This window comes from Dipodomys spectabilis, unplaced genomic scaffold, assembly GCF_019054845.1.
Source record: "Dipodomys spectabilis isolate Male_0828 unplaced genomic scaffold, ASM1905484v1 ptg000365l, whole genome shotgun sequence".
In the NCBI taxonomy this organism is placed as follows: Eukaryota; Metazoa; Chordata; class Mammalia; order Rodentia; family Heteromyidae; genus Dipodomys; species Dipodomys spectabilis.
The window spans coordinates 8,981,349-9,008,225 of NW_024871042.1; the positions used below are offsets into that span (position 1 = coordinate 8,981,349).

At 41.2% G+C, this 26,877-nt stretch overlaps 1 protein-coding gene across 2 annotated transcripts; it reads right to left on the reverse strand.

The window, feature by feature from the left end:
* Positions 1-1,047: 1,047 nt before the first annotated feature.
* LOC122096075 (adipocyte plasma membrane associated protein) lies at positions 1,048-26,753 on the reverse strand. 2 transcript variants are annotated; one of them, XM_042666480.1, is made up of 9 exons: positions 26,600-26,753; positions 17,026-17,142; positions 15,340-15,455; positions 9,421-9,513; positions 7,464-7,580; positions 6,145-6,319; positions 5,282-5,416; positions 4,613-4,805; positions 1,048-2,174 (listed from the first exon to the last, which is right to left on the reverse strand). In XM_042666480.1, the coding sequence occupies exons 1-9, from the start codon at positions 26,689-26,691 to the stop codon at positions 1,965-1,967; spliced, it is 1,248 nt and encodes a 415-aa protein (XP_042522414.1). In that variant the 5' UTR covers positions 26,692-26,753; the 3' UTR covers positions 1,048-1,964. The 2 variants fall into 2 exon arrangements, with proteins under 2 accessions (XP_042522414.1, XP_042522415.1); XM_042666481.1 differs by lacking the exon at positions 26,600-26,753 and adding an exon at positions 21,292-21,387.
* Between the last annotated feature and the right edge of the window lie 124 nt (positions 26,754-26,877).

Consider the following 26,877-nt stretch of genomic DNA (forward strand, 5'->3'; position numbering starts at 1 on the left):
AAAAAATCTCAAAAGTTTTCCTATAATAGGCAATAACTGAATTCTGATGCAGTTTTTATAGTAAATGGAAGAGCATTATGAATCACCAAATTAATGTTAAAAGCATGTTAGTAATTCACATTAGACCCTTTTATGCTTACAGCAAAAGCATGTCACATATTTAAACCTAGTAAGACTATCTTTCACACCTCATCATGCCAAATTACCAGATAAAACCCAGGAAATGACACTTGGAGACATAAAAACAACATCTGAGTCAAAATCAAGATTCCTTTGCTGAAAACTGTGAAAAACAATTTACCAGCTTCTTTTCACCAGTGAGAATTTAGCATTAAATGCAAAGCTCTCTGTTCTCAAAGAATAGAGATGTCAATTTACAGACCTAGTACATTTAAATTGCTTTTATTACAGAATGATTAGGTATCCTTTTATTATCCTTATCTACCTGATAATAGGAGACATATCATGAGCTCTTAGGAAGTATTTAATAATGACTACTTGGTTTTCTTTTCTAAAAAGTTATATAAATATTATGGACAGTTGTTCTCTCTCTACTGCTGCTCTATTCCACACAAAGCCAGTCCTAAAAGGTGACACAAGGCAAGACTGGCCTATGACCCCTGCACTTCTCTAATAAGGCCTGAGCAGTACTGGGGGAGGGGCCAGGATAACAACACACATGGCTCCCACTTACCATAGTTCTGCGTTCTCTTCCAATATCTGGATCATTCACTATTTACAATATTGTCTCTAATAAGTTATTTCACGCAGTCCAAGAGATAAAATTTTGTATGTGTTCTTAAAAGCCCAGAAAGTGCCAGCCCATGGGGTAGGCTGGCGAACAGGTGAGACATCTGCTAACAACTTCATCCAAGACAAATCAGTGACATCTGCAGATGGCTGAGGACAACTGGGAACTAAGAGGCCCAGTAGCTTTCATTCTTAGCAAACCAGATGAGATGCGTAGCCCTAAAACACCACCTTCATTCATCAAGATAATCCTCATATTGACAATGCTAAATAAAACAGGCCACACCACCAAAAAGGTTAATCAGCAGAAAAATGAGTTTAATATTACCTATTATCAAAATTAAGATCAGTGTGTAGACATACTCATCAAAAATAATTCAGCAACTTGGCAGGGCTTTATTAACACTAGCACAAACACAACATCAACACGTGCACTACTCACATCCATGGGGCTACAGATGAAGAACAAAGGTATAGAAATGACATCCTAAACACACTCCTGTATAATGGGGACAGTATTCACAGAAAGAACCCTCCATTGAAATTTTTGCTCTTTTGCTAGACATTTATTCAGGAGCCTTGGGAACCTTTGGCATGAAGGAAGGCTGGGCCACAGCATGTGGGCACCTGTGGAGGGTACAGGGCTGTCCCTCCAGTGTGGCAGAACACCCAGGAACCAAAGGCCAGCATGCCACACAACCCTGAGAACACAAGTCTGTCTCAGCTTGAATAGTTACCATCTTATGCTAGGCTCCCCATCCTTCCATGCCAACCCCCCTAAAAAAATAATAATCTTATTTAAGAATAAAGACACCTAGGCCAGCAGCAGAACAGAGTCAGTAGCAAGAATAAGATCCCTGGGCAGCTCACCTCCTGCTCTATCCATCAAACCCTGAGCCCTGCTAAAAGTGCATAAAGTTTCACAAGTCCTACAGATTACTGTACTTAGAGAGCTTCATTTTTAAGAGAAAGTGGCTTTACATAAATTTGTCCTCCCCGTGACAGAATATGTTCCCTCAAAAGGTAAAATCAAACCCAGATGAGGGGTGCCACTCTGGGCCTGCACATCTTGGGGGTTGCAGCTATTTCTACCACAACCCTTAGGGCCAACAGATACATAGAACAGAGCTGGATCTACAGTTCTTCCTAGACCAGGTATGGTGGCCAAAGGCAGCAACATCTAGCACATGTGGCAAGGAGAGCTGCCGGGCTGGCTAAACTGACTGGAGGCTGAGTCTGCAGATGAAGGGGGACCTGAAGGACCCCAGGTACAGGTACCCATTGTGCTCATGCACCTCACTGATGTAGGGGGCTACCAGCCCGTCGGGATCATGAAGGCTTCTCCGGAAGGCACCACTGTCACTGAGTTCTAGGACGAGGCTATACCGTGGCACAGCCTTCACCACCGTCTCCTGACTGAACAGCTAGAAGGGAAGCACAATGAAGAAGAGCTTACCTTCTGACCAGAAGAATGCTGGCAGCAGATAGATCAAACAACCTTCTCCCTTTGGAATGGTCTGGTTAAAGCCATGCCCTTCCCCCCAGCCCAATGCAGATCAAGGAGGTCAAGCCAGAAAGAGGACAGCCACAAGAGCACACCTCTGAAGACAGAGCTGAACCAAGAGAAATGCAAATCATATCCCAGGAGGTCACCTCTCTGAAGCCAAGGCTAAGGATAGTCTTAAGCCATCAGATCACTACGGTCAAAACCAACCTAGCCTAACAAGAATGAACAAGTCCTCTAATTAGGCTTAAAGTATTTCAGATCTGCAAGATGCAAATGATGTGAGTTTTAAGACCTATTCAAGCTCAAAATAAAGTCTCTGGGAGGGTTAAGTCAGCAAGTCCACAGACAAGGCCACATGACATGGCCTCTAAAATAAGCCAATTCTGCCACTTTTCTCAGAGCTCAGCCAGGTGATCCTGGCGCCCATCCTGCACGGAAACCTTGGCAGGGACTTCTGGACCCTTGGACACAGTTATATAGAGAGGCTTATACTTGGAATTGTGAAGCTGGTAGAAAACTGTCAACAGAGTAACCAGGTGAAAAGATATATGATTATTGGCAGTATGGAAGGACACCAGATAGGTAATTTAGACAAAATGCTCTACCACATAAGACCAATGAGTGGAAATTAATAGGCAGATTATAAATTAATATAGGTATTTGACTCCAAATGTCAAATGAGTAATGTTTCTAGTCACTGAAAATGTTCACAGACACATACAAGTTGACTGAGCTCTGGAAGGTTTGAAAGCAATGGTATTAAAGTTGCATTACAGCTCAAAGAATCTGCAAAACTTCCAGCTACCCATGAGACTCCGCCGTCCATTTCTCTGTCATATGTCTTTTTCTCTCCTCTCTTCTATAAACTTCTAAAAGATCTCACCTCTCTTTTTCAGATGCTTCTCAACCTCTGTTTCTAACCATCAGTGTGCTTCCCTCCCTGGCTGGGACCTACCTCTATCCATATCTCATAGAAGAACCTTTGCTTGGACAGACTCCCCAGCTCAGGAGACAGTGCCTTCAATTGAGCTGCTAAGGCCAGGAACCCATCCCTCATTCTTGGTCACTTGGCCCTCCACTCCCTACAAGCCCTTGCCCCTTAAAGCCTTGTAATCTGCCATGGGTATGTTTCTTTAACCCTGGGCTCTGCAGCCACCTCTCCCTGGCCATTGGAATGGCTCTATACTAGATTCCCACACCCAGTGGAGCTACGCTACATGCTGCTCTCTATGCAGCAGCTGCAGTTATCTCTGTGCTGCAACCTGAACAAAAGAGTCAGGAAGCTGCTGGTGTGTCTGAGCAGGACAGGTGTATGCCAAGGACAGGAGGATCATAGTGCCCCAAACCAGGAAATAAAGAAATGTGCTTACAATGGGGTGGGGTGGCCAGGCACAGGCTGTTAAGAGCTACACTGGGTGAGGTGTTCCCTGGGGACAGGTTAGTATAGGCTATCAGTGCTCCTAAGGGAAAAGGCAGGCTATCAACACATGGTTAAGAAAGAAGGGTGGGCTGAGCATGGACTCCTAGAGCCTAACAAGAGCCATGTGACAAGGGGACTATGGCTATAGACTGATTAAACTTGATGGAATTGATTAAATAGATAAAAAATACAAGCCTAGTTTTGGTGGCCTGTAACCCAGCACTCCACTGGTCGAAGTAGGAGGATTGATATTTTGATGCCAGCCTGGGCTACATAATGAAATCCTGTAAGAAAACAAAGAAGAATGAGAGGAAGAGAAGGGGGAGGGATGGAAGATTTTTCCATGTGGTCACAGGAAGCAGAAGAAAAAGAGAAGGGAAGGAAGGAAGGAAGGAAGGAGGCAGGGAAAGAGGAAGGTAAAGGTAGAAGCATTTATCCACTTGGTCACAGGAAAGAGAAGAAAATGCATTTGATGACTATTTTCCCTATGAAGGGGACTGGATGAAGTGCAAAGTCTCAGTTAGAAAGGAGGGCAGAGCCTATTTGAGGTCTAAACATTCATGACAGAGTAAGCCATGGGAGGAATTAGGCTGATAGGCAAGAAGTAGGCTCCAGAAGTCACAAGGATAAGGTAACAAAAAATACCTTAAACAGGAAAACCAGAACAAAAAGGAAATTAAAAAAACAAATATATGTTATATATCTATATGTAATATAGATACATATTACAATAATATAGATAATATATGTCACAATACCTTAATTATAGTATATGTAACATATAGATATATATTTCATAGATATTAGGTTTAAGACTAAGTATTTAAGTTTCACAATGTTTAGAAGTAGTCAAGATACATACCAAATATAAGTAGTACCAAATAATGTAAGTAGAATTTGAACTTTTAGGGCAGTTAAGATGTTTTTGTAGTTACCTTAAAAATCATTCTTTTAATGCCAGGTTTCTCAGATAAGAAATCCAACATGGAAAAGCCAGGGTTTGCACGAATGGCAGACATGGCAACCCAGTACCCTCCAGAGCTGCTGGGTCTGATGTTGTCAGGAAATCCAGGCAAGTTCTCCACGAACATATCAGCCCCTCCCTTCATCAGGCCAGACACATAGACTCTGAAAAATTTACCCAAGCAGGCAGTAAGCAGCAGCCCCTGCATTTAAGGGGAAATTTTTATCCAAATACAAAATTAGTGTGTGTATAATATATATATATATATATAAAAACAACTACTACTGTAAGTATGTCTATTGTGAACACAAGCACAGCTGTTGAGAAGACACGTTTGAGGGTCCTGGGCTCAGCTTGACCAGAGAAAAGAAAAGCAGCTGTGTGCTTCCAGGACCCAACTGGCAGGGACACAGAACCCAGGTTGTCTAGCTAGCATTAAATCAGCATGCTCTCCCAGACTGCAGATCTCAAGAGGACTGAGAACTCAGGTAGAAAACACATCCTTAAACTTCTCTGTCATTATTGCACACAGGAAAGGCATTTTGTTGCATCTCATACTTCTCTCAGCATGTTTCTGTCCCATCTCAGCCCATGGCAAGTTCTGGCAAACAACTGATGGCTCAGCTAATACCACACATACCTTCGTATTCTGGCCATGGTCAACTCTGCCACCAGGACAAAGTCTTCCTCAGGAGAAAGCTGGACCCCATTAGGGAACCGCAACTCGTCCAACAAAACTTTCACTTCCTTGGTCTCTGTATCATACTCCAGCAGGCTATGGAAGACCAGAATAGAGGGTCACACAGGGAAGAGTCCGTGGCCTATCTGTGAACTTGAAGCTTTCTCCCCATTTCCATACATCCAGGTATGGGTAGATGACTAGGCCTAGGGAGCCTCTGTTTTCACTTGTCTCAAAACGGCCAGTGGGATTCTCTCTCCAGTCACATTCCTCTTCTAGAAACCCTCTGCTGGGGCTGGGAAGGTGGCTCAGTGGTAGAGCGCTTGCCTTGCATGCATGAGGCCCTGGGTTCGATTCCTCAGCACCACATAAGCAGGAAAAAAAAGCCAGAAGTGGCATTGTAGCTCAAGTGGTAGAGTGCTAACCTTGAGCTGAAGAGCTGAGGGACAGTCCCCAGGCCCAGAGTTCAGGCCCCACAACTGGCAAAAAAAAAAAAAAAAGAAAACCCTCTGCGCAGTTTTGTCACCAATATGGGAATGAGGTCAGCACCAAGGATAGCAGACACACCAATCTTCAGGTGAAACTACCTGTAGCCCAGACCTGCCCTACGAGGCTCTCCTACCCTTGTGGATGGGCTGCTCTGTGTTATTTCCTCAAATAGGAAGCGAGAACATTCTGTTCTATCTCCCAACTCCAGAAACAACTAAAATCCTATCCTAGAAGCTGAAGAAACACTCACAGAGCTCCTCAAAGCAACAAGCTCTATTGCAGTCACCTGCTGGGCTGCCAACTAACAGAGAGGAAGACCTGTAATGAACACTTGCCGCCCATCATCGCTGCCCTCCATAATCAAAAGCAGGTAATCCCGTCTTTGCCACTTGCTGCTAGAATCTGTGAAATAAATCTTCTTCCCATCGCGGGTGATGGTAAGATCATTCACAAAGGACATTTTCTTTCCCTCAATGGGTGTCTCAGAGGACAGCAGCAGCTTTACTTCACCTGAAGTTAGAAAACAGAAAAAGATATGTTTTCATACTAGAAAGGTCTCTCTCAATAATTTCAAAACATTTTTAAAAACTAACTTTATCAAAGGTAGAATCCCATCTGTAAAGACAAGGAACACTTGGCTTCACTGGGGCAACACAAAATAAAGCAGTAGAAAGAACATTTACTGAGTGCTAAGCTCTCTCTACACATAACCTCATTGAGATCTTCACAGCAACTCCATGAGGCAGGTCCTACTACTATCCAAATCTTACCCATGAAGGAACTAGACACAGAGAGGCCTAAAAACACTCTGCAGACAGTAAAGTCAAGTCTGCAACGCTACAGTCAGGCCCCAATAGATAAACTCCTCCAGGGCATGAATCAAGTGTGGGGTTGGAGGTATGGCTCAGTTGGTAGAGCCAATGAGTGAAAGCATCAGGTACTGAGTTCAAGTCACAGTCTTGGTCACAAAAAAAAAGTGGAGGGCTGGGAAGGTGGCTCAGTGGTAGAGCGCTTGCCTTGCATGCATGAGGCCCTGGGTTCGATTCCTCAGCACCACATAAGAAAAAAGAAAAAAGCCGGAAGTGGCGCTGTGGCTCAAGTGGTAGAGCGCTCGACGTGAGCTGAAGAGCTGAGGGACAGTGCCCAGGCCCAGAGTTCAAGCCCCACGACCGGACCCAAAAAAACAAAAAACAAACAAAAAAAAAGTAGACAGCAAATACTTTAACACGGGTCAAGGTGACATCATGACTAGTTAAAGGAGAAAAAGGGAGGAGAAGATGAAGAAAGAGAAAACAAAGGCAAAGAGGATGGCAAAACAAAGAGACAAAGAAAAAACAAACAGAAAGATGTAGAAAGACATAAAAGAGGAGGTTTAACATCCTTGAAACAAGCCCTATCAAGACTTAATTGGTAAAATACAAATGCAAAGGAAGTGAGGGCCAAATGCATTCACAGGTAGGGAGCTCTCTGGTGGCTAATACTGGTATTTGTAGGCATTGCTTTCAGTACTATTCCGTAACTAAAAAAATTACCATCTAGAAAACTGTATTTAATAAATGCTATTAAATCTACTTATGCATATATGTACATACAGCAGGTCCTTTAAACATAGAAGGTCTGAAATCATCAGATAAAGCAAGTTATTGTCACATACGTTTCCTGGGATTTACTTCAAAAAGTCCCTTATATGCATCAGCCACAAAAAGAGTTCCATTGGGCCCTGCCCGGATGCCCAAGGGTCTCCCACAAGCAGGTTCATCATCTCGGGTTTCTAGGAAGACAAACAACAGGAATTAGAGGTGGCTCCAAGATTCCATCTGTGCCTTCCTCAGTGCCCAAGATTTTCATCCATCGCCATACAGAGCGAAAAAGACCATGACATTAGAACTGAGTCTGCCTCTCTAAGGGCTCACTGCAAAGTTCCCAGTGTAGGGGACTGAATGGTTCTGATTGCAGTTGCTATTACAGAGTACTCACTGAGGGTGCTCAATGAGGCACTCACGAAAACAGCTGAGTGCCCATTCACAATAACCCTGCTAAGTAGTATTGTAGGTGTCCATGAATGAAAGGTGCTCATTATGGGGCCTGTTTCAGGAGCTTTCTGTAGGATGCTGTTGTGGGAAAAGGGCAGGTTAAAGGGCCAAATAAAAAATATGATTCCGTCACATAAAACTGTGTGGATTTCCATAAACAGAAAATGCTGAAGTTTTTCACTAAGATGTCAATTATATCTAACAACTCTCCAAGGTGATTATACTTAGCTTTTTGTATGTTTGTGTTGCTTCCATTTCACAATGAAAATGCATAATTTTTATAAAAATATTCCAGCTATTAATAATGATAATTCAAGTGGGTGCCAGTGGTTTATGGCTAGAAATCCTAGTTACTCAGGAGATTAAGATCTGAGGATTGTGTTTCGAAGCCAGTTGGAGCAGGAAAAGTCCATGAGATTCTCACCTCCAATTAAGCACCAAAAAGACAAGTAGAGCTGTGACTCAAGTGGTAGAGTGTTAGCTTTGAATAAAAAAGCTCAGGGACAGTGCCCAAGTCCTGAGCTCAAAACCCAGTGTTGGCGCCAAAATCAAAACAAACAAACAAAAAAAACATAATTAAGACTTGGAATGTGGCTCTATAATACAGTGGTTGCCTGGCATGCACAGGGCCTTAGATTCAATGCCTAGCAGTACAAAAAAAATTAACTTAAAAATACATATCACAACAAATAAGACATCTGTAGAGTATTTTTTATGGGGGGAGGGGTGTGCCAGTTCTGGGGCTTGAACTCAAGAGACTGGCACTGACCCTGAGCTTATCTGATCAAAGCTAGTACGCTACCACTTGAGCCACTACTCCACTTTCAGCTTTTTGGTAGTGAATTAGAGATAAGAGTCTCACAAACTTTTCTGCCTGGGCTGGCTATGAAATGTGATCCTCAGATCTCAGGCTCCTAAGTAACTAGGATTCCCAGGCATGAATCACTGGTCTCTGGCTAGGAGTACAAATTTTTAAATAGTGAGATTCTTCTACTCTATGGTTTCTGAAATCCGAATAATTTAAGGATATTTGAATTTTGTTGTTGCTCTTTTGGGCTTTGGGGTTTTATTTTGTTGTGGGGGTGGGGTTCAGTGTTTTTTTGAGACAGAGTCTCATAAGGTAGTCCATGCTGGCCTTGAACTTGCAATCGTCTCCCAAGTGCTAGGAATACAAGAGTGTACAATCACACCTGACAGGTATTTGAACTCTGAATGACAATGAAATTCCTGATGTAGGAATAACATTTTGTTAAACCACCTGCTTTCTTACAGCAGCACTCTAAGAACACCTATTAACCCCTGAAGTTACCCAACAAGTAACTGAGAACCCAAGTGGAATGCTGAAGGGGTATTATGCCAAGCAGATGCCATGGTTGCTGCCCAGATGGGAAACTAGGATTGCAGAAGGGCAAGTTATTGTGAGGTCCGGTGGCCACCTAACAAAGGTAGAGCTTGGGGAAACACCACAACATACTCTGTCTGCTGTAAGGGATTCTTCATCTCTAAGAGTGAAACTGACTTCAAGGGTAAAGCAGTTCCAGAACAAAGCACCTTCAAATTGGTTTGTTGCCAACTTACTGCATGGTCCTGAACCAAAGCGGGCGATGACCTCAATTTCCCCATTTTCAAGTTTCACAACCCGGCCATCTGCTGTACCAGTAAACATCACATCTGTTTAAAAAGCAAAAGGAAAAAGATTAGTAAGAGGTTAGCTGAAAGAGCTGTGACCACACATATCACCTTCTTCTACAAAGCAGGTAGCCTGGTTATTTTTCATCTCCAGAGAGAAAATAGCAGTTCTGAGGATGAAGGAAAAGTGATATCTAGGAATTTTTTTAAATCCTTGAAACTTAGAAGTGACAAAAGTGTGGGGCCCAGGGAACTAGCATGTGGATCAAACCTGACTTGGGCACAAGGGTGCAGCAGAAACAAGCCATCAATAAAAATCTTAGGGCTGTTCTCCAGTCCTCGGATGCTCAGGCTGACAATGCTAAGACACGAGTTTCCATTCACCTCACTGCTGACTCCCATTATCTCCTACTAAAGGGAAAAAGTGATAAGAATCCTCCAGGATAAAGTTAAAGTGTTCACTTTGGATTAAGTGTTCACTTTAGCAGCACATTTACTAAAATTAAACTGAGACATATTAAGATTAGCATAGCCTAGAAGCAAGGACAATATCCAAATTTCCATCAGTTTTTAAATGTGCATTGCAAACTTTAGGGCAATCACGGCAAAAAAATAAAAGAAGAAATATAACTGAATAAATGAAATCATAAAATGATATATTTTGGAGCTAGAACTGTGGCTCAATGGTAGTGTTTGCCTAGCACAGGAAAAAAGATACCAATGAAATTAAAAACAGCATATCAAGAAAGATTAAGAAATTAATGAAACCCAAACCTGTTCTTGAAAATACGAACAAAACTAACAAATGTTTAGGCAAGCTAAGAAAAATGCAGGGGTGGGGGAAGCGGGAATACAAATTATTAACATCAGAAACAGAAGAAGTACTATCATTAAACATCCCAAAATACAAAAGGAATAAAAGAACTATTTTGCAGTGCTATGTCTACAAAGTAGATTAGACGTAATGATTCCTTGAAAGCCACAATCTGCCAAAACTATACAATGAGAAAAAGATGAATACCCCTGAATACCCCTGTACGTACTGAAGAAATTGAATCAAATTCTGCAAGACAAAAGCAGGCTCAGGTGGGTTCACGGGTTGATTCTAGCAAACACTTAAGAAATTATATCCAATTCTTTAAAATTCCTCTTAAAAGACAGAAGCAGAAAGAATATTTCCTAACTCAATATATCATTATCTTAATAATAAAACTAAACAAACACATAATAAGAAAACTACAAACCAGGATCTCTCATGAAAATGCAAAAACCCTCAACAAAATATTAGTAAATCAAATCCAACAAGTACAAACAGAACTATACATCACAACCAGTAGGATTTATCTTGGGTATGCAGGTTGGTTCAACGTTCACAAGTCAATTAATGTAATCTATCACAGTAATAGACTAAAAATGAAAAACTACATGAGCCTATCAATAGATACAGAAAGGTATCTAACAAAATGCTACATCCAGCATGCTAAACCTCTCAGCAAGCTAGGAATAATTGAGAACTTTCAACCTGACGGAGAACATCTTCAGAAACCTCAGAGCTAGCATTATCTTTGAGAAAGGCAAAGCTTCCCTGCTAAGATTAGGAACAAGGTAAGGCTATCCCTCTCAATAGTTCCTTTTAACATTCTCCTGGAAATTCCAGCTAATGCAAGACCAAAAAAAAAAAGGAAGTAAAAGGCACAGACATTGGAAGGAAGAAAAATAACTGTTTTTGCTCATAGATAACATGTTGATGTAGAAAATCCAATAAATCAACAAAATATACTCCTGAAATTAATATACAATTATAGCAATATTACAGAAAACAAGGTTAATAGACAGAAGTTAATTACATTCCAATATACCAGCAATGAACAAGGACACCTGAAGCAAAAACATAATACTGTTTATATTAGCACTCCAAAAAAATGATATACTTAGTCATAAATAAAACAAAATAAGCGCAAGTTCTTTATGAGGAAAACTACAAAGCTCTGATTAAAGAAATCAAAGAACTAAATCCTTAGGAAGAAACTCCATGTTTTTGGACAGGAAGGCTACATATTGCCAAGATGGCACTCCTTCCCAAATTAGTCTATAAATTCAATGCAATTTCAATCAATATTCAAGCAAGTCATTGTGTATATACCAACAAAGTTATCCTAAAGTTTACATGGGGAAGAAAATGACGCAAAAGAATAAATTCAAGCCAAGTGCTTGTGGCTTACATCAGTAATCCTAGCAACACAGGAGGCTGAGGTCAGAAGATTGTGGTTCCAAGCCAGCCCAGGTAAGAAAGTCCATGAGACTCTTATCTCCAATTAATCACCAAAACACCAGAAGTGGAACTATGGCTCAAGTAGTACAGTGCTAGCCTTGAGCAAAAAAGCTCAGGGACACAGCCCAGACCCTAAATTCAGGCCTCAGGACCAGCACAAAAACAAAAAAAGAATGAATTCAGAGGACTTACAACTCCCAACTTCATGACTCAATATAAAGCTACAGTAATCCAGAAAATGTCTTCCTAGCTAAAGGACAGACACACAGAAAGGTCAAAAGAACACAACAAAGAGCTCAGAAACAGACCCATATAAATGGCCAACTAGTCCTTGACCCAAGAGTAAAGCAACACAGTGGAGAAAATGCAAAGTTTCTCACAAATGGTACATACAAAAAGTAAAGACATATATTTTATACCTTTGACAAAAATTAACTCCACATTGATCAAGAATCTAAATATAAAATGCAAAACTAGAAGGTAACAGGAGAAAATCTAGGTAGCCTTGGGTAAGATGATGACTTTGTAGATACAACACCAAAGGCATGAACCATGAAGAAATAATTAACCAGCTGGACTTCATTAAAACTTCAGCTTTGTGAAAAACACTACCATGAGCATGAGAAAAAATATTTGCAAAAGACATGTCTAAATGACTGTCAAACAAATATATAAAGAACACTTAAAAGTCTACAATTAGAAAGTGAACAGTTCAATTACCAAAATGGGCCAAGAACATAGACAGACATCTCACTAAAGATCAAAAATGGCAAATAAATGTATGAAAGGTGCTAATCATCATGTCAGGAGAGAAACTAAAACAACTATAAGATATTATATACCTATGAGGAGATCCAAAACCTAAAATACTGACAAGAACAAATGGTGACAAGAGACAAGACTGTGAGGAATTCTCATTCATAGCTAACATGATTGCCAAATAATACAGTTACTTTGAAAGATAGTCTGAAACTTTCTTCTTCTTCATCATGGTCTTCTCCTCCCCCTCCTCCTTCTTTGTAAAGCTAAACTCTTCTTACCTTACAATCATCCTTCATTCTCCATGGCATTTACACAGTGAGCTAGCATATATTCACATAAAAATCTATGTACCAACAGTTATAGCAAATCCTATTCATAACTGCCAAACTTATAACAAGTAAATGTTTCTCAGTAGGTAAACAGATGAATAAATTATGGAATATGCAGTCAATATGGTAGCATTCAGTGTTAACAAAAGAAATGAGCTATAAAAACCACAGAAAGACAAGAAGTAATCTTTAATGCATATTACTAAGTGAAAGAAATCAACATGAAAAGATAACATTGTGGAAAGGACAAAATTATGGCCACAATAAAAAGATCAGTTGTTGCTAAGGGTTAAAGGAGGAAGGAGAACAGAGGATTTTAAGGGAGGTAAAAATATCCTGTACGATACTACAATGGTGAATACTGATATTTCACATTTATCTAAATCCACAGAATAAACACTGCCAAGAGTAGTTATACACCATCGAGAGCAAGCCCTAATGTAATCCACAGACTTCAGGTGTTAAAATAGTTTAATGTGTAAAATAGGTTAAAATGTGTTCAAATAGGTTCAGCAACTGGGGAAAATAAGGTATCCCTCATGGGAGATGATAACCATTGAGAAGGGTATATGTGCAGAAAAGGCATGTGACAAAACCCAAAATACATCCCAGCTCATGATAAAAAAATTTTTTTAATTATTTTTGGGAAATCTCTGTATATCTGCCCAATTTTTGTGGGAACCTAAAACTGCTCTTAAAAATTCTCTACTTTGGGCTGGGAAGGTGGCTCAGTGGTGGAACGCTTGCCTTGCATGCATGAGGCCTTGGGTTCGATTCCTCAGCACCACATAAGCAAAAAGAAAAAAAGCCGGAAGCGGCGTTGTGGCTCAAGTGGTAGAGTGCTAGCCTTGAGCTGAAGAGCTGAGGGACAGCGCCCAGGCCCAGAGTTCAGGCCCCACAACTGGACCCCCCCCAAAAAAAAATGCTCTACTTAAAAACAAAACAAAAGCCGGGCACCGGTGGCTCATGCCTATAATCCTAGCTACTCAGGAGGCTATCTGAAGATCTTGACTCAAGGCCAGCCCCAGCAGGAAAGTCCATGACACTCATCTCCAATTAATCACCAGAAAACTGGAAATGGCGCTATGGCTCAAGTGGTGTAACACTTGCCTTACGCTGAAGAGCTCAGGGACAGCACCCACGCCCAGAGCTCAAGCCCCACAACTGATTTAAAAAAAAAGTATGCTAATTGGTGGGTCCACTCCTCCAGCATTCTCCCAAGGCTGTCAACACTTGCCAGCTGTCCCCAGGACAACTTCCAAATGAGATTGCAGCAGCCAGTCCCTGGAGGCCTCTCTGCAGTTTACATCCACAGAGATATAACTAGAGAAGTCCTTACTGGGCCTAACCAACCCTCACCTGGTAGATAGCCAGTGTCTCACATGGAGAAAGGGGAAAGGTAAGATAAGCCCTGTCCTTGAGAGGTAAGGAAGACCACCTGGCTTGCACTTGAACTTCTGTAAGTCCTAATTTTAAATTGCAATATTTGACTTTTCATCAGAATTTATGAAATTAACAAATGTCAGTGTCTATAAAAATGAATACAAAGTTCTATCACACTTAACGATTCTTGAAACAAATTGACTTCATCATCTACAAAGCAATAACTGCAGAAATAAACCTGTCTTTGGGTATGGGGTCAAAATACAGCAAGAGCTGGGCAAGAGAACTTGCTCAAACACAGCTGATCAGCTGAGAAATAGAAGTACGTTAGACACATATGTCCCCAGTCACTGCCCAGGTACCACACTGGACTTCAGAGTGACTAGAGAGGCATGTCATAAAAGCTGCTCAGAAATCCTTATTCCAACTAAGGTTTTCTCATCTTTTAACTGTGTCTTTTCAATACTAAGTTTAATTCTCATCTTAACAGACAGAAAATGCCTACTTCCAGGCTGCCAGACATGATAGCATTGGAGTCAGACCTAATTTTAGTTCTCAAGCATGGGCATAATACTGAGACCCACTCATCTTCACTTCAGAATGAAACCTAAACTGAGCAAAGAAACATTAGTCTATTATGTATGAATTAAACATCAATGTTTGCATTGTGTCTTTAGACTCTTTAAAACAGTTTGAGCACAAAAATATCGTTCTGTGGAAATGAACTCCAAGCCAGGCATGGTAGCATATACCTGTATTCCCAGCTACTCAGGAGGTGAAGATAGCAGATCACAAATTTGAAGCCAGCCAAGGCAAAGTAGTCATGAAACTGCCTTAAAAACAAAAGGATTGGGGACGCAGATGGGGCCCTGGACTCAAGCCCTAGTATTAAAAAAGGAAAAACTAAAAATTTCCCCACATGGAAATGGCACACAACCTGGACTGTGAGACAGGCAGAAGGAGCCACTTATTCCCCTTGGATGTCTGCAGCTGAGAAGCATGTCCAGGGCTCCCCCACTTGGCAGCAGCCTGCCACTGAAGCTGCTCCCACAGAATGCATCCCATGAGTGATCTGGGTCTGGAAAGCACCTAAGTCACATTCCATAATTGGGGGTTACTTACCCCCAATATTTGCTATAGACTCTGGCCCAATGAGTTGATTTTCAAATAGCCTTTCCGCCTGTCGCAACTTCGTATTTGGTTGCAGAGCACCAAGCAAAAAAGGGGGCTCTTTGAAGCTGTAAAATAATGCAATTATAGGAATTTGTATATAAAAATGTAAGTGAAAAGGTTTATTGAGGGCCTAGTAACTGCATAACTCCCCATTGTTTGATAAACAGCACATTCCAGTAGTTGCCAGAAATATAAAAGGAAAAAAAAGCAGCACAAAAGTATCAGAGAAGGCCACCACACAAAATAAATATGAATATACCGTATAAATATAGCTAATACCAAGACTTCAGCAGTTACCTACTCCCTGAGAGCATCTGGGACCTGCTACGATTTTAAAGTCCAACAGGAAGAGTATTTATAGTAGTAGTTGAGAGCTCTTGCTACTTGGGTGAAATTAAAACTCAAAACCCAATTCACTAAAGAATAGAGGACAACCTTTAGGGATAATCAGGGATGTCAAGAGCTAACAGAATATGGGCATGGAGGCACATGCATATTATTCCAAACTCAGAAGGCTGAGGCGGGAGAATCAAGAGTTCAAGGCCAGCTTGGACTACATACCAAGACCTTGTCTCAAAAACTTAATTAGTTAACTTTTTAAAAAGAGTTACTAGAAGCACATAAAAATTAAATCCAAGCAGGACCCACAGGAGCATTGCAAGAGAAGAGGAAAAGCAGCGTACTTTACACCATCACCTCCTGTAGTAGGAAGAGTGGCCTGGAACCCCAGAAAGCCAGGTCTGGGGAGTGCTCAGAGAAAGCTTTGCACAACCCAGATTGTGATCTCATGCTGCCTCACTTCTCCACAGGTGCGTATCTCTGCAGTAATGTCAGCTTTGTTATATGCATGCCAACCACAGCTACCAACAGCCCTGACATCCTGCTAACATCTCAACCAGATGTCACAGACCAGGTCTAGGACATTCCTCTCATCTTCCACAACAGAAAAGGAAGGCAGCTTTGTGGGACAGGCTTTGGGCTGCTCTGTAGCCTTGAAGGCAACACCAGCCACAGATTTTCTTTATGATTAGACATGGTATTAGTCTGAAGTTTTTAAAGTCTTACATGGACAAATTCATTTAAGATGAACTTCAGACAACCTCATCCCATCAACATTTTCAAAGGGAACTGGGAACTTTCTGAACCAAACTATACAACCCCTTGCAAGCAACACAACCTCCACATCATCACACCAATAACAGCTTTGTTCTGTACTACCACAATCACAAACATGACACATATCTACAAGTTACAATGGACTACATTCCTCATAGATCTCCACCAGTAAAAGGTAACTTGGCCAAACCAGAACAATAATAATGAGTTTTCTTAAAAATTAGTTTCTTACCAAACTTAGACAAAGTAGCTTTAACTTCATTTGTGTGTGCTTTTACCGTTTCAACTCTCTCTTGATTTTTGTACTTGATTTGTACAGTTTTGAAAGAATGACAGGAATAATTCCATGCATATACTCTAAGTAATATCTAAGTCAGCATGAATTTTTATTCAAGAAATAACATATCTCTATTTTCATAACTTACCTTTTCCCCAGGTTTTCTTTCCTAAAAATGATATCAGCCTAATTAATATATTTCATCAAGCAATCCCTCCCAAGGAGACTGAGAGGCAGCTTACCTGAGAGGCTGGGGATCTATGGGAGATTCTAGAAGCATCATGGCTCCAAGGAGGGGAACAGTGAGAGATACAGCCAGCATCAAGAAGGTCATTCGGAAAACTCTGCCACTAAAGGAGCTGCCAGAAATAAAATACACAAAGGCAATCAGTAGAGATTCATAGCAACAGGAGCAGCTGGCCTAAAAGACCTTTCCCTAAAGCAGGGACACTCAACCCTTGTGGCTTTGCTTCAGCATTGTTTGCCAAGATTGACAAACATGACTTTGATTCGTTTGTTTTCTATTTTGGTTTTTAAAACGTACAGTGGCATGAGATACTCTTATCAGATATTTTTCCAGATCTTGAATCATCTGGCATAGTTTTAGAAGACAAATTCAACAAACTCATAAACCCAAAATGGAACAGGAGAAAAGAGTTCTAAGGATGGTAGGGATGCACACTCACATACAGAGAAGATCCTGAGTCCTTGCTGCATGGATTCAAAGCAATGACACTCAGTGCTATGTGTCCTAAGATTTTCATGGATAAAAGAGGAGTGGGGGGCGGGGGGGGGGGGGAGGGAGCAGTGCTCCGTGATTTAATGCTTTCCTAGTATGAGAGAGGTCCTAGATTCCATCCTTTAGCACCTCAAGAGAGAGGAAGAGGCGGGGTGGGGGACAAGGGGAGGTAGGGGGAGAGACAGGCATAAAGGAAAATATTTTTCATGAAGCAAAAGAAAACCAAACAACAATTCCCTGAGCCTCCAATTCATGAATCACTTTACAGGTGTCACTTCTAGGAATTAAAACAAACTCCCATCTCTGAGTATCTGACAGATACTCATAGGCCGTCATATAGATTCTACAAAATTAAAACTCCAAATCATAATTCTGAAAGCCTTGAGAAGACCTGAAAGCTGTCAGGAATCTTGGGTAAAGTTTTCAAACAAATGACTTGTAGTGACTATAATGTGTCTTCATCAATCTTTGCATATATTATTTCTCATCTGGCAAACAAATGAGAACATTGAGCCTCTGCTACTGTATAAACCTCATAGGATCATCTATTTACATAAATTATATTTTAATTTATTAAACACTTGTCATTAAGAGTAAATAAATATTTAAAGAAAATAAAATCACAAGCTTCTTATGTATATTTTGCTTTTCTTCTTGACTTTTATTTTTCCGGGGTTTTTTTGAGACAGGGTCTTGCTATAGAGCCCATGCTTACCTTGAACTCTCAATTCTCCTGCTCAGCCTCCTGACTGCTGGGATTACAAAGGTGAGCCACCACACCTAGCTAGAACTAGTTTTGTTATCAAAAAAAATTAAAATATTGACTTTTTTTTAAAAAATCAAGATTTACCCTTAAATGAAATAGACATTAATTAAGGGTGGTGTTTTGATTCCTTACAAGTCAGTCTTCATCTATTTAAGTCTGCTTCAGGTATAGTATAGAAATGTAGAGAAATGTACCACTCCTGATTTTCCCAACAACCAGCCAAGCAACTTCAGGCCAATTTCTTCACTCCAAATGCTCCCACAGGTTCCTATTGTAAAAAGGGGTAGGTGGAGAGAAGCCTCAACGTCCTGCCCAGTTTTAAACATATGTGACTTTAATACATGAGTAAAGCAGAAAATGGAAGTGACTCTGCCATCCCTACTACAGTAGGTAGAAAGGAATGACAAGGAGAATAAAAACAAAGGAAGTGAGCTAGGAGTGGCTTTCATACAATGCCCCTTTGTAGACACTTCGGATGGCGCAACTGAAGAGCCTTGGTGTTCAGCCAGTACCCTGAGTGGTCAGGAAATGGATTCTTCCCTGGAGCTCCCAGGAAGGAGCCAAGCCCTGCTGACATCTTGACTTAAGCACAGCCAGCCCTGTCCAGGACTTGTGACCTACGCAACTGAAAGATAATAAATTTGTACTGTTCATGCTACAAAGTATGTGAGAATTTGTTGTATCATATAGTTTTCTTTTCTTTTTTCGATAGGGTCTTGCTGTGTAGCCCAGGCTAGCCTCAAACTTGTGTACCTCCCTGCCTCAGCTCTCAAAGCTGAGATTATAAACCTAAGCCACTATGAATATAGATTTTGAATAAACTAATTTCTGGGACCTGCTAGTAAAATGTCCCTGCAAGAAATACTCTAAAATGTGGAAGTAGCTTTGGAATCAGGCTACCAGTGAAGGATGGGAGAATTTTGAGGAACAGGAGAGGAAAAAAAATCTGTTCCCTTGAAAAGATTGCTAATAGAAATACAAATGTTAAATTCTGCTACAGAAGTCTCAGGAAGAAATGAGGAGCAAGGTAGAAGAGACACATATTGTCTAGAAAGCATAAGGTCTTCATTCAGTCCCCAGTACCACAAAAAAAAAAAAACGTCATTTTAAAACATGCTTAACTCATCATAACCAACGGTTCACAGAAAGATATTTAGATGTAAAAGGTGCTCTGGTAAGGATTTACAAAGATGTCAAGTAACATGTTATTGGCAACATAGAGAAGAAAAGGAAAAAAGCAGAAGAAATGTAGGAAGCAGATCATTATTATATAGTGGCAGAAAATGAGGCTGAGTCATGACCTGCTTGAAAGCCAAACTTTCAATTATGAAACCATTATGAAACTGGACACTTAGGTGAAGAGGTTCCTAAGTAAAGTGTTGAAGGTGTGACCTGGGCTCTAGCTGCTAACCCCTCCAGAGCAGGACAGACATAGAGGAACTACTTTTTCCCTTTAATGTTTCTCCTTTGCTAATGTGTGTCATTTTCCTTCCAATAATCTTCCAAATTCTGTCCCTAACTTCCTTCTCTTTGCTCATATAGGCTTCAGAATCAGTCTCCTGGCCCAGGCCAGGTAAAATGCCTAACAAAACATAATTCTTGCCTCATACTCATATGAAATCTCCTTTACCACACAGCATATTGCATTTTTTTTGGAGCAAGGATGTGCTGGGGATAGAACTCGGCCTTATCCATGCAATGCATGTTTTACCACTAAACTACATTACCAACTACTGCATTCCACATCCGAAAAATCTTACTTTGGCCAGGTGCCAGTGGCTCATACCTATAATCCTAGTTAGTCAGGAAGCTGAGAGTTGCAGTTCAAAGCAAGCCAGGACAAGAAAGTCCATGAGACTTCAACTGATAAAGGACCAGTCTTGAGCAAAAAAGGTAAGCAAGAACACACAGTCCTGAGTTCAAATTCCAATACCAGCAAAACAAAAATAAAAAGTCTTAATTGGATAATCTGATTCAGAGCTTATGAAACTTGAGCAACAGATGAGTAATGATTGCCCTTCACATATAAGGAAAGGGTTAAATTAGGTCCAAAGGAAAAGGTTCATGCAGGACTGATAGTAGCAGTGCTTATAGACAAAAAAGTGGCCAAAGCCCAGGAACAACCTGTGTCCTACACATCACCAATCCTTGTTGGGGTCTAGCAGTTACACCTGTTATAGTTACATCAGACAACAAGCTAGAGAAGGATTCAGAGGCTGCCTAGCCCGTTGGCAGCTTTTAAGCAAGACCTGGATTTTTTGGATTGGAAAGTTCAGTGTAGGCCTAAGAGTTTCTTTTTCCATCATTTGTCCTTGATGTGCAGTTGGCTGACACTAATTTTATTCAACTCCCTCCTCGGGGTGTGTCCATCAACACTTACCCTCTTGAGCAGCACCCAGCGTCTACTGGAAGGTTCAAATAGTATCTTAAAACAAAATTCCTTGAGCAGCATTATTCAATTCAGAACTTCGTAGACAATGAAAACAGAGCAGATGCTAGACCTGTGTGGTTACTGAGCACTTGAAACACAGCAAGCTTGTTACATGAATAAGACAAGCCCCTCTAGCCGGGCGCCAGTGGCTCACGCCTGTAATCCTAGCTACTCAGGAGGCTGAGATCTGAGGATCATGGTTCAAAGCCAGCCCAGGCAGGAAAGTCCGTGAGACTCCTATCTCCAATAAACCACTCAGAAAACTGGAAGTGGTGCTATGGCTCAAGTGGTAGAGCGCTCACCTTGAGCTGAAGAGCACAGGGACAGTACCCAGGCCCAGAGTTCAAGCCCCACGACCGACAAAAAAAAAAAAAAAAAAGACAAGCCCTTGTACCCTAGCCCTGGACATAGCATTTATTTTTATCCAAGGTTCACTGAATTTTTGGGTGGCTCTCTTCACAGCTGGGTTCTAAAAACTCAGTCAACTATAAATCCTCTGATTCTCCATGTCTATCTCTAACTGCACAGCCACATTATTTAGCTTAAATAAAGGAAACTATCTTTATCCTTACCCATTTGCATTAACAAAGCACCACATATTCCTGACCAGTGCTGGCAACTTCCTTTCCAGGTGCAGTTTGAAATATCAACTTGTTTGCCCAGATCTCTGGTCTCCCCTTGAGGATATGTGCAGCCTCAAATTTCCTAATCTCTGAGGGAAAAAACACAATCATGGTGGTGCAATATGTTTTGACAGCCACAGTTCTCAAAATCCTCTGTGATTGCACCAGCCAAATCTCTAATTCAAGGCCTTTAAGGGCCCTTGGGTTTTGAATCATAAATTGAAGTTTTCCTGAATAGACTCCAAAAGTTCAAAAATCAACTGATTTTTGTAGAAACTCTGTTAGCCCCAAACCACAGGGTTTGATACTCCAGCAACCTTGGGTATCAATGTGATCCCTGGAACAGAAGAAAGTCAAACAACATCAAGTCCCATCTTTTTAAGTGACTGAAACTTGAGTTTGTTCATTCTTTACATGTCCTTTAAACTAGACCTCCTGAAATCATCATTTTTCCCTTGAAAAAACATGAGTTCACTTTTTAATTAAACCAGAGAAATAAGTTTAAAGGGGTATTTGAAGATATACACACTTAGGCAGAACTAAGTTAAAAGCTCCAGAATCCTGACTTCTCATGCCTGTCATTTCTTTTTTTTTTTTTTTTTTTTTAAATTTAATTTAATTTTATTTGTGAACATACTGTACAGAGGAGTTACAGTTACATGGGCAGGATAATGCGTACATTTCTTACCAAGCATTGCAGCCTCCTCCTTTGTTTACCCTTCACATCCCTTCCCAGCCTCCCCCCTCCCCCCCTAATCCCAATCCTTCTTCTTCCCCCCCCCCCGCCCCCCCCCTCCACGCCAACGTTGTAAAGCTCGTTTTGGACATGACAACTTGTACTTCTCATTGTTGCAACAGGTCCACCTGTATCCTTGAACAACTGGTTTTTCCCCATCTCCTCCACAAGTTATACTGACATCAAATATAGTGAAAGCAGGGGTTATACTGTGGGGGAGGGACATACAAAGCAACAAAGAGATAATCTTATAAATGTGTTAGAAACACATGCATGAAAGAAAAAAACATTAAAATACACATCTAAGGGTTCATTTTCCTGACATCACATTATCTGACCTTTTCTGCTTGACTCATACATATACTAGTTATTACAAATAAGGGAAACCATGGGACCTACGTTTCTTTGGGCCTGGCTTACTTCACTTAATATAATTTTTTCCAAGTTTTTCCATTTCCTAACAAATGGGGCAATGTCATTCTTTCTGATGGAGGCATAGAATTCCATTGTGTATATATACCACATTTTCTTGATCCATTCATCTACTGAGGGGCATCTGGGTTGGTTCCATATCTTAGCTATGGTAAATAATGCTGCAATAAACATAGTTGTGCTGGTAGCTTTAGTGTGGTCTTGTTTGTAAACATTAGGGTAAATGCCCAAAAGTGGGACTGCTGGGTCATACGGGAGCTCTATGTGGAGTCTTTTGAGGAACCTCCATACTGCTTTCCAAAGTGGTTGAACAAGTTTACATTCCCACCAACAATGAAGTAAGGTTCCTTTCTGTCCACATCCCCTCCAGCATCTGTTGTTGTTAGAGTTCTTGATTTTTGCCATTCTAACTGGAGTGAGGTGATATCTCAATGTTGTTTTGATTTGCATTTCTTTTATGGCTAGGGATGTTGAACATTTCTTCATGTGTCTATTGCTCATGCCTGTCATTTCCATAGTGCCTCCTTTACTCTTCTGTCATAAAATAGAAAAAGGGAAATCATCCTAACAAAAACTCAACCTAAACTTCACAATCATGAAAAAGCAGCTGATAAATTCTTAATTCATGAACTCTTCACTCCTCAACAGTTATCTTTAGCTATTAACTAGTTTCTTCCTACATAGAACTGTGTTCCAAAAGAGAAGAAATTGTTTCCCAATGTACCATTATTCTTTCACTAAAGAAAAAGCACTTTAAAAAAAGTTGATGTCATCTACTAGTTATTGCAAATAAGGGAAGCCTTGGGACCTAAGTTTCTTTGGGCCTGGCTTACTTCACTCAATATAATTTTTTCCAAGTCTTTCCATTTCCTAACAAATGGGGCAATATCATTCTTTCTGATGGAGGCATTTGGCGGAGGAAGGGGGAGGTGGATGGGAGGGCAGGGATGGTAAGAGGAAACAAAGGAGGAGGCAACAATGCTTGATAAGAAATGTTCTCATTACCTTGCTCTTGTAATTGTAACCTCTCTGTATGGTATTTTCACAATAAAAAAACTTATTAATAAAAAAGTTGATGTCAAATAGTAATAATAAGCTTGCACTGGTATGTTAAGAGTGCTTACTGATCTATGTCCCATGCTGAATAAAAGGATTTAACAATCAAAATGTCCATTATAGCTCAAATACAGAAATTTAAGATGTTTGGCAGAAAAATCTTATTTCCAAAGCTAGTTCTTAAAATGTTTCTCAACCACTGTCCATATGCCAGTTCTATCCTTATTCATTTCCTTGCCATTTTTCTTTTAACTCTATACCTCTAACTTTATATAAAGCACCTAGTCACATAGGCCTTAATGACTTCGTCATTGAAACAGAGAAAATGCTGCCTTTTGTACTGAGTCAAGCAGATCTATCATATGTCCTTTCCACTACTAAAATCCATTTTCCTTCTCCTATCTTGATAATTTTATATTCCCAGGCTTCCTTTATTCCATTAGTACATCTAAAATGTATTCTAACAATATTAGGTTTCTACTTCCTTCTCTATTACTTCACCCACCATATCCAAGACTTTCCTGGCTTTTGCAGACCTTCTGAAGGTAATCAAGATAATTCTACAAACAACTAGGAATACCACAAAAGGCATTAAAATTCAAAAAATACAGAAGAATTGCTTACAAAATATAGGAAAAGCGCCAGGTACCGGTGGCTCATGCTTATATTCCTAGCTACTCAGGAAGCTGAGATCTGAGGATCGTGGTTCAAAGCCAGCCCAGGCAGGAAAGTCCAAGATACTCTTATCTACAATAAACCCCACTCAGAAAACCAGAAGTGGCACAGTGGCTCAAGTGGTAGAGTGCTAGCCTTGAGCTGAAGAGCTGAGGGAAAGCATTCAGGCCCAGAGTTCAAGCCCCATGACTGACAAAAAAAAATAGGAAAAGCATCTACACTGTTCTAAAAGATAAGTGGTAATAAGAATTCACTTTGAAAGGAGCCATTACAGAAACACAGATGAGGTAGCAATAGGGAAAGATTATATATATATATATATATATATATATATATATATATATATATATATATATAAAATAAATGCTCTTGCGTGAGAAATTCAAGACAATATGTAGGTAAATAAACACAAATGGAAAGGGCATTCCAGAAAAAAATCAGGTGGCAAAGATGAGTTTGGGATAACCACTTTATCTTGTCATTAAAAATCTTCACAGATAACTTGAAAAATAAAAACAATTTAATTAAGTTCTCCCTTCTTCCCAGAGGCCAGGAGTGTCACAGCCACTGTCAGAGTGCTGAGACCCATCTAACAAGTGCCCTCAGGTTCTGTCTTCCCCAGGTACCCCATTTAGCACCTGAGCACACCTCAGCCACGCTCTCATTCTTCATATGAAAATGCCTTGTCTTCACAGTTTCTGTAGTAAAGCATGGCCAGACCTTTCATGTTGGTTCTAATACAGGCATCAAGCATCAGCAAATAATTAAGTCATAATATCCATAGTAATCAGGGTTACTAATTTGTCCCAGCTTACCCAAGAAAAGTGTTTGGAAATGTAAACCTAAAGTATCCCAAGATGGCTGGTCACCCAGTCAGGATATATGGCTGCATCTTCCGGATTTTTCCACAGGATCAAAGACATAATTATACAGAAAAATCTCTCCAAATTGCCTTTCTAGAACTCAAACATTCCTTTCTGCTATGGCTTCTCATTCAAATGTGCTGTCATCAGTGAACATAGTGAGCAAAAAATGCTTTCCATATAGTATGCACCATACCCTTTGGCATACTGTCAGTGACCGATATGTATTTCTAATATTTCTATCAATTTATATATTAATCAATTCCTAATCTGGGGGTTGCTCTATGGGACCTTAGAAATTGAAAACTATTAAAACTCAAGAGATGAAACCAGAAAGTACCTTAATTTTTAAGTAGCTTAAACTCTAATTCTAGATCAAGGCTTCAGTATTTGGCTAACAAAAACACAGCATATTTAACTTATGAGGACTGAGAAAGGCGGCAATGGCCAGAAGCTTGAGATTTATCCGGCATCAACTATCCGGCATTTGCTTCTCCGACCTTATAAGAAAACCTGTAAAGCTGAACTTTCATAAAAACTACCTACAAGACCGAGTAGCAGTGGACGCTTGTGATCCCAGTACTGGAGAGTCTCAAAGTTCGATTACTCACAAGTCCACAGTGAGACGCAGTCCCCATAAAGGGCTGGGGATAGAGCTCACTTGTTGGGCGCTTGACCAGTATTTGCCATAATTAATAACAAATAATGAATAAATAACCTCCAGTGTAGCTTCTGGGTGAGGACGGCACGCCGTGGGAACGTGGCAGGTGCCGACGAGCAAGTGTGACAGGCAGCTCTTCTTTGTAGCTTAAGAAGGAACCTCTAGCATCTTTGTGGACCTCCCTTCAGGAGAGTATGAACAGGGACATGAAAGACGCAATATTCCGGATAGAGTATCGGGTAAGCCAACAAGGACAGAGCAGAGGGGTGAAGGGAGCCAAGAAAAGGCAAAGACGCAACAGCTCTGGGAGCTAGAGTGGGAATGAGAGGCAGAAAAGGAGCCCCCTCTTCCCCACTTCTCCTCCCCCACCAGAATTGGTGGAAACACCGCGGACTGGGAGTCCTGCAGGGTGTACCTGTAGTCTGAAGCACCTGACAGGTGCCTCTGCTGGGTAAGGCCTGGTTTGTTTTTTTTCTCTGTAAAGCCAGTGTCGCATAGGGAAGAAAAACAAACACACCGGCCCTTTCCCTCCGTTTTCTTAATTTTGTAGGATGTACATTCAATTCTTGGAGCGGGGCGGACTGGGAGGGACGGTGAGAATCTTGACAGGGGTGACATTGATCAAGGTGCACTGCGTGTTCTCATCTGCCGCTTTGTAAAATGCCAATGCCTTTGTGAAACTATTTAAAAGATGATTTAAAATATTTTTTTAAAGCCAGCTCTGCAACAACCTCGGGCGTCGCGATGCTGTCACTGCAGTTGCTTTTCCTACGGAGAGTCGCCCCCGCCTCCGCGGCCCCGACCCCAGCGCCGGGGGCTGCTGGGCCCGCCTACCTGCCGTCCTTGACCTCTGGAGCCTGGCCATCGTCCGTGACCACCTGCGGCCGCAGCGGCCGGCGATGCCTCAGCCCGTCTGCCTCGCTCATAGTGCGGCCCCAGCACCCACCACACTGGCCGCACTCAACTGCGCGGGCTCAGACTCCGGGACTGCCCCGCCCCGTCCGCGGCGCGCGAAAATGACGTGAATCCACCGGCCAATCCGTGGGTCCGGCCCCGCCTCTTCCGGCCACTGCCCCGGCCGGCCTACTCCGGGGTGCCGGGACTCCTGCGGG